At 39.5% G+C, this 16,647-nt stretch overlaps 1 protein-coding gene across 2 annotated transcripts; it reads left to right on the top strand.

The window, feature by feature from the left end:
• Positions 1–2,751: 2,751 nt before the first annotated feature.
• On the top strand, positions 2,752–16,258 carry LOC148719249 (methyltransferase-like protein 27). Of its 2 annotated transcripts, none has more exons than XM_088741093.1 (4): positions 2,752–3,001; positions 13,812–13,941; positions 14,384–14,759; positions 15,918–16,257. In XM_088741093.1, the coding sequence occupies exons 1-4, from the start codon at positions 2,970–2,972 to the stop codon at positions 16,094–16,096; spliced, it is 717 nt and encodes a 238-aa protein (XP_088597219.1). In that variant the 5' UTR covers positions 2,752–2,969; the 3' UTR covers positions 16,097–16,257. The 2 variants fall into 2 exon arrangements, with proteins under 2 accessions (XP_088597219.1, XP_088597220.1); XM_088741094.1 differs by lacking the exon at positions 2,752–3,001 and adding an exon at positions 4,549–4,771 and having other exon boundaries at positions 15,918–16,258.
• Positions 16,259–16,647: the final 389 nt, after the last annotated feature.

The following is a 16,647-nucleotide window of genomic DNA, read 5'->3' on the forward strand; positions in this document are numbered from 1 at the left end:
TGAAAAATTTGTGAAAAATTTAACTCGTGAAAGGCAAGGTGAGAAAAATATTTTGCGGGCCAGGGTTTTAGCTAAAACCGTGGCCCCCAAAAAACTTACTTACATAGATTAGCTATTGTCACAGTTTTCTTGTAACACACAGTACAATCTAAGTCTGGCAGAATATTACTGATAACCTTCTTAATACGGGCGTGACTGCAGTTGAACGTAATCTTAAAGGCAAGAGTCCTGCTTGGCCGAGATCTATGTTTAGGTGGCCGGGAGATCCATGTCTCCCTGTCGTGGTAACGCACACCGTGAAACGGCGGCAGAAAAAACTTAAAAAGGATAGCCTCTAAGTTGCATTCGCTTCCAGAACGTATCCCTAGTCTCACAGAAAGACTTAAAAGAAGAACTGTTTCTAGCATATCTCATAAGCTCCCCTTTTATAAAAGCTTTCTTGTTGCTAGAGGGGTGAAAAGACTCGAATGGTATGTAGAGATATTTGTTAAGAGGCTTCTGATACGTAGAAAATTGCAGCACGCTTGAGGAATTATCCTTGTACAGACAAAGATCTAGAAAAGAAATACTACTGTCGCTAATACAATGAGTAAGCTTGATTCGATCATTTTTGGTATTAAGAGCGCCAAGAAATTTCAGGAGGGTATCCCTGGGTCCACACCAAATAACAAAAAATGTCATCAATGAAACGCTTATAGAGCACGAGAAATTGAGAGTACTGCTCCACAATATCTTTTTCGTGGAAATACATAAAAGCGTTTGCGACTGTGACGGCGAAAGGAGTGCCCATAGCAATACCAAACACTAGGTGAAAAATAACCGGACTGAATTCAGATGATAAATAGTTATTGTTGAATACAATTCTGGCGAGCTCCATCAGTAGTGGAGTTTCGGGAGCCCTTGCTTCGCGAAGGAGCAAGTCGAGAGCCACTAAGGCTTTTTTGGTGTCTACGTTGGGATATAACGATGCAACATCCGCGGTGACAAGAAGACAGCTTGAGTTAGGCAAGACTGTGCTCTCAAGTAATTGAATAAGCTCACCAGAATCCCTAAGGACCGTAGGCAGATGTACAGCGGGCTTAATAAGCTCGTCAACAAAAATACTAATTGGCCTAGTGATATATGAATGGGAAGCAGCAATTGGTCTCCCCATCATGGGGTCTTTATGAACTTAGGGATGATGTAGAACTTAGCCGGGTTCATAAAATGATCGAAACTACGCAAAAAGCGAGCAACATTAGCAGAGGTAAATCTGCTGTAAATAGACATGAGCCTTTCGCAAGAATTAATTACATAAGCACGATTAGCATACCAGTCCTGTTGCGTGACTTTGCGGTATGACAGCTCGTCATACAGATGTCTAAGTGTGTCCGCTTGAAACCAATCCGTTGATAGAAGAGCTGGTCCAAGGTTTTTATCAGTGGGCAGATTTTTAATGTCAGGAATGGATTTCAACTCGTGGAGGGCTTCTCGCTCTTGCTTCGAGAGATTGTTTCTCCAGTGCGGTTTTTCAGTCGTGATGCTCTTTTGTAACTCTTTGCGAAGCACGAAGAGTTTGTCTTCAAGATCTGGGTTTTCCCTCAGTGGAATCCAGTCAGTTGGAACGTACAATCTGGGATTGAAATCACCGCTTTGAGGTTGTTTGGAAAACTTATCTTGGAGGCGAACTCTTCGGCAAAAGTCTTGAATTTGCTGGTCGAACTGAGGAACAGTCGGAGGTCGCAGGGAAGGTCTGAACTTCAGGCCTAGGCCCAGAACCTTAAACTGCCGCTTAGTCAGCTCAACAGAAGTAAAGTTGTGGATTTCCGAGTTTCGCCGCAAGCACTTGATGTAAAATCTCGAGCATCATATCACCCTAACTGATGTATTTTTGAAAAAATAATTACAGAGTACAAATTAATAAATCGTTTCCTGTAAACGTAATGTTCGTGGCACATGATGACAACGTCAAAGACGATAATGGACCTAAGAAACCGTGCAAAGATGAGAAAGCCATTAGCTATGTAATCACAAACTAAGGTGAAGGCTGGCACAAGTTGTTGTTCACTGTTAAGTGTAGACCTCGATTGATTGTCTGGAACTCATCCCACCTGAATATGGCCTCTCCTTAGACCCGAATTTTATAGCGCCTGCAACTTACATCGAAATAAATTCGCATTTTGAAGTCGTGAGCTCTTGAGCCAGCTGCGAGGGCAGTTAGGAAACAGCGCGTCGACGAGAAAATGGGGGGGGGGGATCGTGCGGGTGGTAATAATGCTCAAATCAATGACCCTGCTCAAGCTTAGCACAAATGCAAAGTATGAGAGCTCAAATAAGTCATTTACAGTTTTATCAACGAAAACCAAGCAGTAAAGCAGTAATGTTCAGGGCTGGATTCAATGGAAACAAAAGCAAATAGCTTTGAGAGTAGAGATGATTACAGAGTGAAAGTTTTAATTTTTCCTCGAGGTCTCTGAGAAGTTACCCTCTAGTTTGGAAATGTTTCTACGCTAAATTCCATGAAAAAAGGCAAGTGTACCAACAAGTATTGACAGTAAATCATTTTTCAGAATAGCAGTTTCACCTTTTCCTCAAAGTCTGTTGAAGGGTTATTACCACACAGAGATAGACAGTCGCGCAAACTATTTCCACCAAACTATTTCCAAGACACCTACACACCCTCCTAAAAACTATGCAAATGTAGTGTCCCCTATCCACAAGCTTTATCAAACAGATAAGAGCCGTTTCCTGGATTTATATTGATGTCACCAATAGCCTCAAGCGGCGACATTGAGGAGGAAACATTTTTACTTATCTCACTTGAGCCTACGGGGTTTAGCTCTTTAGCCATATCTTAGGAGACTTTGCAAAGTTGTAAGTATAAATGGACAGGACAATCGGAGAGGTGACAATGCCCATTGCGATCAGACAGGGATCAGACGCTGAGTTGAAAAGTCGAGCAAAGCTGCTTGGAGCAAGAAAGTTGATTAATGAGCTGCAATTCTTTTGTTAAAGATTTCAGGTACGTGGTCTGTTTTCGCGTTCTTACAAAAAAATGTGTTTCTTAACATATCATTTCTCCGATTTGTCAAAAATCCAGTCTGAATATCTTTCTGTGTGTGAGATGATTCTACATCTAACAACCCTGATGTACTCACAACAACGAGTTTCCCAGGTTTCTGTTTTCTTTTTTTTTTTTTGGGGGGGGGGGGGGGTGTGGATTAAGGATGCTCAACTAACTTTGTATAACATTGTAATTATTGTAAATGGTTTGAACCCGGGGGTAACATGTGAAAGTGTAGTACAATAATCTGGTGAGTATAGTCCTGAGAAGGACTGTTGTCGGTGGTGGTGACTGACGTTTTGAAAACCTGTGCGGAAGTCATCACCAGAGTCAAGTGAGTCTTGACTCTGATGATGACTTCCGCAGTCAAGTGAGTCTTAACTCTGATGATGCCTTCCGCAAAGGCTGTCGAAACATCAGTCACCACCTCCGACAACAGTCCTTCTCAGGACTATACTCACCAAGACGATCGCACTATGCTTTCACTGATTATAATTATTCATGGCTTGTAAAGCCTGGTCGCCGGTTCTCACTAGCGACGCAAGCACAAGTGCATGCACAAACGCAAGCATAATGTAATCATGCTAAGTGAAAACGAACGTCTGCAAATACTGATAAGCACCTTTACTGAGGTATTCAATACAAAACCAAACTTAAACTGGAATAGTTTTCGAAGCACTAAAACGCCGGCAAGAAAAACCAAAAAGGGATGGCCGTGAGAAGGTAGAGCTCAGGGCCAGTTGTGTAACGTGAACAGATATTCGCGTGATAAGGAGAATGCATTTATGCCAACTAAGGCATCCGTTCCGGTGGACTTTTGTCCGTGTTACTCTATAGACATTGATAAGTCAAAAAACAACTGAAGTTAAAGCTTTATTAAAAAAGGATCCATTTAACAGTGGTAAAAACGATGATGAACTCGTGGCCCTTATCATACTATTAAAAAACCTAAAACCTATAACCCGACAAAGCATCCCCTTGGAAACTGAATTATCCCCTTGGAAACTGACCAATGAGACGATGTGCAGTATATTCCTTATATTATGATTAAATTTGAAGCACCCGAAGACGATTTCATATCTCAGCATCGTTTTGGCGTAAAAACGAAACCAAAAATGGTGGGAAGAAATCACACGTCCATCAAAATAAACGAGCTCAAAGAATTCATTTACCTTGACGTGGACTTATCTTGCAATTACAATTTGATCAACGGAAAACAAACAAAAAACACCGAGAAACTGAGAGCTTAACGTTTACAAAAGGTTAAAGGCATCGCTGTCTCCTGTCTACAAGTTTAAACAAACAGCTATTACCCGATCCGGGCTATAGTCATTTGTCTGGATATCTCATGAAGTCACTAATGGCCGCGGGGGGCCAAATTGAAGAAACTCGTTTATAAATATCATTGGAGCCCCAGTGACCTAGCTCCTAAGCCATATCTTAGGAGACCTTGTAAAAGAATGTAGAAAAGTCAGTAAGTGCCGAACACATCGATCGTAAAGGTGACAGTGTCCATTGAAGGACAACATGAACATATTATAGTGTCCATTCTGATAAGAAATGAACTCCCGTCTGTCTCGGGCCAATCTCTGGATTGAGTGCCAAGTGAGGTTGAGGCTCTTCAGCTCTCTCTCCACAGTGCGTCGTACTAAAAAAAACGATAAAGGGGAGCATAAGGTGATCAAGAAAGTTGATTCAGCAGTTGCATCTCCTACGTTAAGGATTCAGGTATTCAGCATTATTTTTGCGTTCTTTCAAAAATTCCTCAGTTAAGATATCAAATAGGTGCGTCTCATTTGACAAATTTCCAAAAGCGCGTCCGCTAGTGAACAAACCAGCTGCAGGAAACGATTCCCTTTTGTTCAGAGCTGCGTAAGGTCTTTTTATCTTTATTTTGGAATTGTTGGTTCAGAGCGCTTTCCTCTTCAGACTGCAAAATTACGAAATTTTGTTATCATCACTATATTCCTGATGTTCAAGAGATTGGTCCGAGTTTAGTTTCTCTAAAATTGTTCTTTAAGTCAAGCAAATTGCATGCCGAGTTTTAAGAGCAAATCCGTGCAAAAATCAAGCATTGCGTGGCAAAGTTAAAAAACTAAAATTCGCTGTTCTTTTGCATACAAGTACCCTTTAGAAAATATACAATTGCTGTGTAGTTTTTTCCTTGAAAAAATTATGTTTCCGAAACAACGAAAACGTTTCGTTCAGTCCCGGGATCGATTTGGAGACACCGAACAGGTTTAAAATAGGTCATGATTCACTCGACTCGCGTATCAAAACAACTGCGCTAAGCTGAAAAGCTATCATAGTTCCAAGTTGTTGTACAAATTGTCATAGTCTAATTTCATAAAGATTAGATTAATCCCAGTATTCATGAGAAGTCAAAAGCTTATTGCTCTCCCGTGTTACGTAAAACAGTAGGCGAAAAACAACGATAATTTTGATCATGTGTCTTTGCTCAGAATTTCGTAAGATTACGAATGATAATACTACAGTTGATGATCTTTCAAAGTATGTAAAGTATAGCATGGGAAAATGAATTTGGAATTTTTCACAATTTTTTGAAAATGGTGAAGAAAGACATAAAATCACGCCATCCTGTTATGAACATGTGACCATGAAGACATTGATATAATAAAAATTAACACTACTCCGATGCATATTGTAAAGTAAATATAATAACTTTGACTCAAATATTATATTCTTAGCTGTTCATAGGAGTCCAAAGTTTTTCTGTTTTGCCGTTTTCTCCATTCTGCGGTCTCCGTAAGTTCGACATCTGCACTGTCGCTTTATGTCGCGGCTCAATCAAAACGGCGGCTCCAGAAAACGTCTAAACTTTGCAGTTTGTGTTCCTTATGCTTATGTTCAGAGTTTTCTATCGTCGATCCTGTTCATCATTTAATAGTTGTTTAACAGACTGTACGCAAATTTGTTTCGCTTGAATCTACAAAAAAATTGCAGAGGCCGAACGAGCTTGAGTGACAGTTGAACTTGTTCATGGGGTGGGGGGAAAGGAAGTATGCGGTCTCTCTCTAGAATGCGCTACTTTGGGGCTCTCTTTAGATCGCTAATAAACTATTTTACCGAGAATTTATCTTTCTTGTTACTTACTTTTAAATTAACCTCATTAGTGCATGCTTATTTCCCACTTGAACTAAATAAAGATTCTAAATTTAAGAAAGACAATACTTTTCGTGCTCCTGCTCTTGGGAAAATGATGGAAGTTTTTTGCTCTTTCGTCGGCAGTCCATGTTCGTAAATTTATCATATTAGATTGTCGCACTATGCAAATTACATTGGGTAGTTCGGTCAATTAAAATCATCGAGACCTCTTTCCTGTTTTGAACTAATTTGACTGAAAACATCGGAACAACGATCGTCAAAAAAAAAAAAAGAAAAGAAAAGAGACATGGCAAAAAGACCCAAACTTGGCCATTGGGAATACCTTATCCACCCTACTCTTACTCAGCCTGATATGCAAATTTTGTGTTGCTTTGCAAGCGAGACGTAGTTTGCATATAGTCTCAAAACAGATTTAAGGTCGGCACACACGAGGGGACTAGTCCCTGCGACTTGTCCGTGCGACTAGTCCCGGCGACAAGTCTTTGAAGGGTTTACACGAGGGGACCGGTAGCAGGGACTAGTCCCTTGAAGCGTCTACACGAGGGCACTCAATTGCACAAGAACATAGGAAAATTAAGAGGCAAAAGATGTTTCTTATTCTGGGGCGTTACACGAAAACAATGAAAATTTGGTATCTTTTCATTGTAGCACTATTAAACATCAACGCAAATGAACTACACTTATTCAGTCGGAATATTCATGCTCTAACGTGTTCCATTTTTGTTTGTTTTTTTTATTTTTAACAGATACAGAGTCAAATAGGGTAAAAATTCCATCAAAACGGCTCCAAGACATCTGTATATGTTTACAAAACTAGAAATAATTTTTTCTTCTTCAGTTGTAGAAATCTAGAATTCAGGGAAAATTCATAGAAACTGCAATGTTTACAAATACCGGAAGTCATGCATCATACTGACCCGTGATTGGCTTGGGAATGTCGCACACACAGTTCACACGAAGGAAGGGACAAACATTTGTTTCATGCGACAAGTCCCTACGACCAGTCGCGGGGACCAAATTTTGGTCCCTGCGACCACAGAAATGTGTAGTTCACACGAAGGGACTAGTAGCATGAAACTGGTCGCTGGGACTAGTCGCAGGGACTAGTCCCCTCGTGTGTGCTGACCTTTAAGGTCACGAGGGGACTAGTCCCTGCGACTAGTCCCAGCGACCAGTTTCATGCTACTAGTCCCTTCGTGTGAACTACACATTTCTGTGCTCGCAGGGACCAAAACTTGGTCCCTGCGACTGGTCGCACGAATTCAAACTGGTTTGAATTCGTGCGACCAGTCGCAGGGACTTGTCGCATGAAACAAGTGTTTGTCCCTTCGTGTGAACTGTTTGTGCGACCAGTCCCTGCGACTAAACGGTAAATAAGCCAATCACGGGTCAGTATGATGCGTGACTTCCGGTATTTGTAAACATTGTAGTTTCTATGAATTTTCCCTGAATTCTAGATTTCTACAACTGAAGAATAAAAAACTATTTCTAGTTTTTTTAAACATATACAGATGTCTTGGAGCCGTTTTGATGGAATTTTTACCCTATTTTACTCTGTGTCCCTTAAAAATAAAAAAAACAAAAACAAAAACGGAACACGTAAAAGCATGAATAATCCGACCGAATAAGTGCAGTTCATTTGCGTTAATGTTTAATAGTGCTACAATGAAAAGTTACCAAATTTTCATTGTTTTCGTGTAACGCACCAGACTAAAAAACATCTTTTGCCTCTTAATTTTCCTATGTTCTTGTGCAATTGAGTGCCCTCGTGTGAACGCCTTAAGGGACTAGTCCCTGCTACCGGTCCCCTCGTGTAAACCCTTCAAAGACTTGTCGCCGGGACTAGTCGCACGGACTAGTCGCAGGGACTAGTCCCCTCGTGTGTGCCGACCTTAATTACGGTAAACTGCGTGGGAACACATGCGTGAACTAGTTGGCTTTATTATCAGCCCTTTACGGGTTCCTTCGGTATAATTTTCAGGAAAAATTGTATTAACAGTATATTGTATTGACAGTATAAAGAGTACAAATGTGAAAAGTGAGCAACGAAGAATTACTCGAAACTAAGCCGGTTTTGATCATGGCTGCAGCGGCGGGCTTCTCCATTCATGATAAACCTCACGAATGAAACTCCAACTGTAACTGACGCGGATATTCAAAAAACCGTCAGGATAATTTTGCCATTTAAAGACCAAAAATCGGCCGACACAGCAAGAAAACAGTTGAAAGATCTTAGCCAAAAAATCAGAACTAATCTACAACCAGTCTTCACAAGTCACAAGATCGAGGAAAAGCTTAAGATGCAAGAGGAGAAACCTGATTTAATCAATCACCAATGCGTTGTTTACAATTTTAAATGTGATTCGTGCGATATGGATTATATCGGTTACACCACACGCCATCTTCACCAACGTATACAGGAGCATAAAGGTCATAAAGCCTCGGTCATTGGCAAGCATCTGAAGGAAGTCCATGGGGTAGCGTTCACTGACCTAGCCGAAATGTTTTCCGTTATTAAGAAATGCCGAGGAAAACTGGACAGTCTTATTCATGAAATGCTATTTATTCGTGAACGGAAACCGAAGTTAAACACCTAGTTGGACTCAATAAGTGCAAAAGTATTTATTTTTAAACATCTACCGCACGCACTGACACGTCAAACACCAATGACTACGAAAAACTTATTATTCTAATGTACTCTATCACCTTTGTTTGTATTTAATCTCGAAACTACAACTAGCACCCCTACTTGATAATGGAGTCAAGATGACTTCGAAACGTAGTAGTTTTATTCTTCTAACATTTATTATCAAATGTATTCCCAAATGTTCTCTTAATGAATCTCTTTTTTTCAGCTTCGCCGAAGATTTGCGATTTTGTTTGATTCTTACACGGATCTGCTCAATTTTTTCTTTATTTGACTAAATTGAAGTCAAACATTTCATCTAACGTTCCTGAGGAAAAAAAATTAAAAATCTACAAAAGTGTCTGAGTTATTTAGAAAAACCTATTTTCAAATAAAAGTTAATGAATCAAGGTGTAGTAATTTCTTACCTGGGCGAGCCCCCCCAGGGGAATTTTCGCGGCAACCGCTCCTCTTCATACTATTTGAATATCTTTTGTACAGTATGCACTTGATAAATTCACACGTGGAAGCTCTTTGCTTGTGGAAAAATCTTTGCTCATGGAAAATTGAAAAGCAGAAAGAAGTCCTTGGGTAAAAAGAAAAAAAAAATACAAAAAAAATAACAGGCCCGAAGAAGAACGAAGAGTACCATTCTGTCAAGAAAAGAAAAAATTCCTTGGTGGGAGCGATTGGTATTCCGCTCCATACTGGCGTCCAGATTTCGAACAACGAAGTCGTCGTTAAACCAAAATGTTTCATGCATTAAGTTAAAAACGAGGTTTCTTTTTATGTATGCAAGTACCAGCCTTGACACAAAAACATTTACAATCGCCTCGAATCGTAATTTTGAAAGCTGTCTGTCGAGTCTCTGTCTTGCTTCTCAACTCATTCATCCGGGTTTTTTTTTTTAACGACTTTATTGGGCATATCATAAATATTCGAACAAGGCAAAAGTACAATAATACAATAACAAATAGAAAACAGAAGAGAAACTGAGATAAAACTGCATCCAAAAGGGAAGGCGCGAATGGGACGTAAAGTCCCATGCGAGGCGTCGCCCATTATGAATTAAAAAACACTATAAAGTAGAAAATTACAAAAATACAGAATAAATGAATAAATAATTTCCATTTTTACCGCGGATTTTTAGTTTGTCTATTATTATATAGTTCTCCTCAATGCTGCACTGAGCGATCCAGATATAAAAAAACATGTCTGCAATGCGTTACTTTTCACGGGAAATGTTACTCCATCATATTGACGCCAGGAGGTCCCGTTTTCACATTGGTTTGCGGTTTCAGGGGGCGAGATAATCTCCTGGGCCGGGTTGTTCAAAAGTAGGTTAAGATAACCCAGGGTTAGTGCGAAATTTGATTTCAGATCTGGAAGCTTTAAAAGAAATTCAGCTTGATTCCATTTGTCTACAATTTGATGATTAAATGCCCAAAATAAATTGGGAGAATTATCCCAAAACGGCTTTTTATCAGAGAAATATAGAAACCTGGATTAAGATTTAACCCTGGGTTAGTGCTAATCGTCCTTCGAACAACTGGGCCCTGGTGTGGCACTAGTTGTATACAAACCTTGAGAAGCTAAAATCTCGCATTTTATTTTTAGAGGAATACATACACTTTGAGCGAATTTATAGGGTATGTATATTTAACCAATATTCGTGAAATCTCGCCGAAACAATCCAGGGATAATGACAAACGAAAATGTGTCGGGAGATTTTGATATATAAAATATTATTCATGTGGCATCCATTAACGCAACACGTGGCGCATATTTCAGGCTACTCTAACTTTAGATGCCGATATCTAGACAACCATCAGAATATCGGAAAAGCCCGACATCTGTAAGTTGATTGATGCCTTGTGAATAAGACTGTAAAGCCATTTTGCTCGTGCTGCGGGATCTGATACCCGATTAATTTAACAGAAGGACCCTCCGTAGTTTCACGTCACACTGGCTCCTGACACTTCCTAAATGAAAAAAATCGCATATATTACATTTTTATCGTAAACTACATTTTATTAGGCTTTCTTCTGGCGTATAGTTTGTTAGGAATTTCTTTCAACTAGTGCGTGTAGGAATTTTTTCCGAAAGGACACCAGTGAAGGTGGGAAGTAACCTTGAAGAGTTTTGAAATTTATCTTTGGTAGAGAGGATTAAGGTGGCTGAACACAGTGTTTGCGCGCGCTTTTGCTGATGCAATTCAGCGCGCGCACAAGGATTGCAAAAAACAAATATGCCATCAACAGAGCGGTCATTTCATTTACTCAACATGTACCCGCACTATCTGTGCTATTTTTCTCTGTAGTTGGCGCACTGTATAGTGGGCTTTAATCTTTAATCTTTTAATCTTTAATCTTTAAGTGACTTACGTCACTTGAGTCTTACAGCCAATAACATTACGGCAAAACCAACCGATCATTTCACGCGAACTGGAATAAGAACATTCTACTGACAACAATCATTCACTTGACTCTGATGATGACTTCCGCACAGGTTGTCGAAACGTCAGTCACTACCACCGACAACAGTCCTTCTCAGGACTACACTCACCCGGACGATCAGACTACACCTTCACACTTTAATCTTTTATTACAAAGATATGTTAGAAGAGTTAACGGTGCAAAGAACCCAGCAATTCTCAGCTTTTTCGCCATTACCGGAAGAAACCAGTTAAATGCAGTGCATGTGTAGTAAGGCAAAAAATTGCGATTGAATGGAAAATTACTTTAAACAACAAACATATGAAATACATATATATGAACTGCGGTTATGAAACGTATATGTGCACGATCCTTCGCAGTAAAGCACTATTTAAGCAATAGTGAAAATCAGACCTGAAAAAAATTCAGGCCTGTACGGGATTCAAACCACTGACCTCTGCGATACTAGTGCAGCGCTCTACCAATTGAGCTAACAAACCAACTGGGAGCAGGCCATCAAATTAATTCGACATAAACCCGTAGATGATAAATCAAACAACAAACATATAAAATACATATATATGAACTGCGGTTATGAAACGTATATGTGCACGATCCGTACAGGCCTGAATTTTTTTTTCAGGTCTGATTTTCACTATTGCTTAAATAGTGCTTTACTGCGAAGGATCGTGCACATATACGTTTCATAACCGCAGTTCATATATATGTATTTCATATGTTTGTTGTTCGATTTATCATCTACGGGTTTATGTCGAATTAATTTGATGGCCTGCTCCCAGTTGGCTTGTTAGCTCAATTGGTAGAGCGCTGCACTAGTATCGCAGAGGTCAGTGGTTCGAATCCCGTACAGGCCTGAACGTTTTTCAGGTCTGATTTTCACTATTGCTTAAATAGTGCTTTACTGCGAAGGATCGTGCACATATACGTTTCATAACCGCAGTTCATATATATGTATTTCATATGTTTGTTGTTTGATTTATCATCTACGGGTTTATGTCGAATTAATTTGATGGCCTGCTCCCAGTTGGCTTGTTAGCTCAATTGGTAGAGCGCTGCACTAGTATCGCAGAGGTCAGTGGTTTGAATCCCGTACAGGCCTGAACGTTTTTCAGGTCTGATTTTCACTATTGCTTAAATAGTGCTTTACTGCGAAGGATCGTGCACATATACGTTTCATAACCGCTGTTCATATATATGTATTTCATATGTTTGTTGTTTGATTTATCATCTACGGGTTTATGTCGAATTAATTTGATGGCCTGCTCCCAGTTGGCTTGTTAGCTCAATTGGTAGAGCGCTGCACTAGTATCGCAGAGGTCAGTGGTTCGAATCCCGTACAGGCCTGAACTTTTTTCAGGTCTGATGTTCACTATTGCTTAAATAGTGCTTTACTGCGAAGGATCGTGCACATATACGTTTCATAACCGCAGTTCATATATATGTATTTCATATGTTTGTTGTTTGATTTATCATCTACGGATTTATGTCGAATTAATTTGATGGCCTGCTCCCAGTTGGCTTGTTAGCTCAATTGGTAGAGCGCTGCACTAGTATCGCAGAGGTCAGTGGTTCGAATCCCGTACAGGCCTGAACTTTTTTCAGGTCTGATGTTCACTATTGCTTAAATAGTGCTTTACTGCGAAGGATCGTGCACATATACGAAAATTACTTTCTTGGAAATATCCCTATTTCTTAAGAACCACTCATTACAATTTCACGAAATTTGGCACAAAAATACTTTAGGAAACAAGTAACTGGAGTATTGAAAAAAATTGATTTTAAACAAAGGAAATTCTAGAAAATCGAGTGAACCTTCAACAAGGGATAAAAAAAGAAAAGATCTCTCTGTTAAATTGTTGGCAAAATGGTGTTAACTTGTGGGTATCGTTATATGCTCGCTGCATGCAAATGATAAAGAAAATCTAATGACTAGATTTTCTACAAAGCAACAAAACCGATTTCAATTGCTCATTTATGTCTATTTATGTCGCCATGGCAACGGCACCTACGTCAGCTTAACTACTGAAAAACAAAGTTTGTGTTGTTAACTTGCTTACTGCCAAATTTGGCGACCGGGGGATCAAGGGTTTTAGAGAAAACGGTGAAAGAAACAAAGGTATCAGAAACTGTGTTCAGCCACCTTAGGAGAGCCAGAGAAAATTCAATCATGATTAAAAATTGGGCCAATTCGATCTGCTGAATCTTCTTCCATCCTTCCCTAGTGGGAGGAGATGGATCACAATCTAAAACCGCCAAAATGCTTTTAGAACATCATGCATACTGAGTCGAACAGTTTCATCATGAATTCATAAACAACGCTTAAAAAAACGAATAACACGAATGGGTGGATTTTTGCGAAGTCGTCATAGAACGAGGTTAAAAAGTGATATACTTGAAATCTGGGGGTGGAAGGGGGGAAGGAGGCCGAGCGAGTCTATATCCACTTCTACGAAGACTGTAGAAAAAGTTCTTGGTACTAAACATATTGCTTTCATGGTGCGTATTATAAGCCTTTATCGACAAGTGTATGTTATGTTTGGTACTTTTTTTCTCTTAATAGAATGGATAAAAACCTGCTCAAAGCAACCTTAACAAAGTATTTTGGTGAAAAAACAGGAAATATAGCCAAAGAAACAACCGATGATGAAATCAAACGTATCTATGCTGAACGGTCAGGATCATATGATCAGGTGCAGTACGGAATAACAATTGTGCAATGGTTTTGAGTATTCCAAAATGTTTCTATGAATGACAGCGAAAACAGGAGCGCCTAAGTAATTTAAAACTAAGTGAATTTCAAAGTTTACGAAACTATCCTTTTCCTCTACATATCGGGCAGCCGAATTATCGAACGCCAAAAGCTAAGTTAAAAATATCCTCAGCTCAGGCCACTTAACCGCATTAGTACAACTTTTAAGGGGCCGAAAGATCCTGAGCTGAGTTTTATATCACTTCTTCCGTGCCCAAGTCTACATAGGGTAGCCTTTAAAAACAAATATTGATGGATTTCATTGGTAGGAGGTTGAATCAGTCATGGGCAACACGATACTTTTTCGCCTATTTGTAGAACGTCTAGGCTCCATAACAAGATTTTAAAATAATTCTTAAAGCTTGGTTTTTCTTGCTATGTAGGAACAATTAGCGGTTCGCGCTGCTTTTCACAAGCCACTTGCCGAATGTTTCCATGAAGCGCTGAAAGAAGTCGTCCAGGAAAAGCCAAGGGATCAGATCAAAATCATTGACAGTGGAGCTGGTACAGGATTGATAGGGGTTGAGCTCAAGAAACTTGGATACACAAACCTATATGCTCTGGACATCTCAGCTGAGATGTTAAAGGAAGCCAAGAAGAAAGAGGTCTATAAAGAATTTATTTGCGCGTCTTTGAGCGAACGACCAATTCTTCAGATTAAAACCGGGCAATTCGATGCTTTGATTTGTGCTGGAACACTCATTAGAGGCCTGGCTCGTTCAACTGCTTTTTCGGAGATGATAAGAATTGTTCGAATTGGTGGGTCTTTTCGTAAAGTTTACTTAGGCACGATCGATATATTATATTTTACTCGTGGATGTCCACTGAGTGTCCGATCTGATGCCCGGTTAGCTCAAGTAGTAGAGTGCCGGACTGCCGTGCGGGGGGTCAAGGGTTCGAGCCTCAGACCGAACCAACACTTAGGGTCATAAAATAACTGAGGAGAATATGCTACCTTTCTATTATATCAAAAAAATGGATAGACATTCTAGTCTCCTCGAATAAGAGCAAGAGAGCGTACGTCCCATCTCCTGCATCTTCTCTGTACTGGTTAGCAGGGGACGTTAATATAAAGAACCCACACACTTACTGCGCAAAGAGTAGGCAACGTAGTTCCCTGTGTTGTGGTCTGGCCTGCTTACTGAAATTGGGGTAGGGGACAGGGAAAGGTAACTCTTTACGGTGGCTAATTTACAATTTCAACTTAGTTGATATAACCAAGTTACCTTGTTACCCACACCGACGTAGCAACACCAGTTTCTTTAGAAACTTTCACCCTTTATTAATTCATGTTTTAGGAAGTTTGCTCACGATATTTTTGAGCCTTAAATGCGCTGTGAAAAACGATCTTTGTGTTGCTTTTTCACAAATAATGGAGAAAGGTGGTTTACGGTTGAGAACATGACCAGATTGGAAGGAACTCACGTATAAAATCCACTAACACCTTTTTTGTTTTGCTCAAACCATGAGTTAGGTCTGAAAGCTTTCTAATATATGGACAATTAGTGGATTTTAGCGCTATATAAATACAATTATTATTATTATTATTATTATTATTATATGAAGATAGATAATTAAGCCTCAGGCAATACCGTTCTTGAAAAGTTCTTTGAATATCTGTATCTGCAAGAATCGTTTTTCCTGCTTTCTTTCTAACAAATGAGGACTTCGCAAATTTGCCGAAGGATTTCTGGTCATTTCTAAATCACGCCCAGCTAGTTGATAGGTGCGTTTGTTCTCCTCGCCTTAATATTTTTTTTTTGGTTTAATACACTGATATACTGAGGAGAGGATACAGGTTACGCATCTTCGTTGGTTATAAAATTAACCAGAAGGAAAAATCAGAAAAAAATTACGGAAACTTCCCATGATAACAACTTAAAAGGTGACTTAATCCAGATGTTGACTTCTTTGCAGATGGTATCCTCTGTTTCAACATTTGGGAAGGTCATTTGGAAGACTTTCAAGAAATGATGACGGAGCTGGAGAAAGCTGGGAAGTGGATGTGCTTGTCCAAGCGGACGTTGCCTTTCTATGAAGCCGATGACATGCCCAAAGAATGCTGGGGGTTCGTCTATAAAGTTTTGAAAAATTAAGCCACACATGCACCATGGTAGTTAAGGATAACTCATCAAAATTTTTAACGGAAATTTATTTCTCTTACTATCTTCTAACATCGGTTATGACTTTGTGGTGAAGATTTGATGTTACATTACAAAAAAAAATTCAATAAAAGTAATCAAACTGACTGACTGACATTTTATTGATGTTTTCCCTAATTTTCCTCAAGTACTGAGGCTCGTTTTAAAATCTTGTCTTAAGGAACAAAAGCCTGTTCCTTCTGTTTCGTTTTCTGATATTCTCAATTGTATGAGTTTTAATAATTCTTATACTTTTTCTTGAATGTAAACAGAACGTTAAAAAAAAAAAAAAAAGATTTTAGAAACCGATAAGAGCCGGGACTGTCGAGAAACATGCGCCCCGAGTTTAGGGTCAGCGTAAGTAGGACGCGCCTTTTTTGGACACTCTCAGCACTGAACACACAGAGTGGTCAAGCTTTAAAAGGTAGCCAAGGGAAACTGAATCTAGAAAGGGGCAGAAATGGGTACAACTGAAGAAGAGCTAACTCTATCCATTGAGCTAACCG

This window comes from Stylophora pistillata, chromosome 12, assembly GCF_964205215.1.
Source record: "Stylophora pistillata chromosome 12, jaStyPist1.2, whole genome shotgun sequence".
Lineage (NCBI taxonomy): Eukaryota > Metazoa > Cnidaria > Anthozoa > Scleractinia > Pocilloporidae > Stylophora > Stylophora pistillata.

Coding starts and splice junctions, on each gene's coding strand:
- LOC148719249 (XM_088741093.1), top strand. CDS start 2,970: ATGAGCTGCAATTCTTTTGTTAAAGATTTCAG. Junction 3,002..13,811: donor TCTTTTGTTAAAGATTTCAG/GTACGTGGTCTG, acceptor TTCTCTTAATAG/AATGGATAAAAACCTGCTCA. Junction 14,760..15,917: donor GATAAGAATTGTTCGAATTG/GTGGGTCTTTTC, acceptor ACTTCTTTGCAG/ATGGTATCCTCTGTTTCAAC.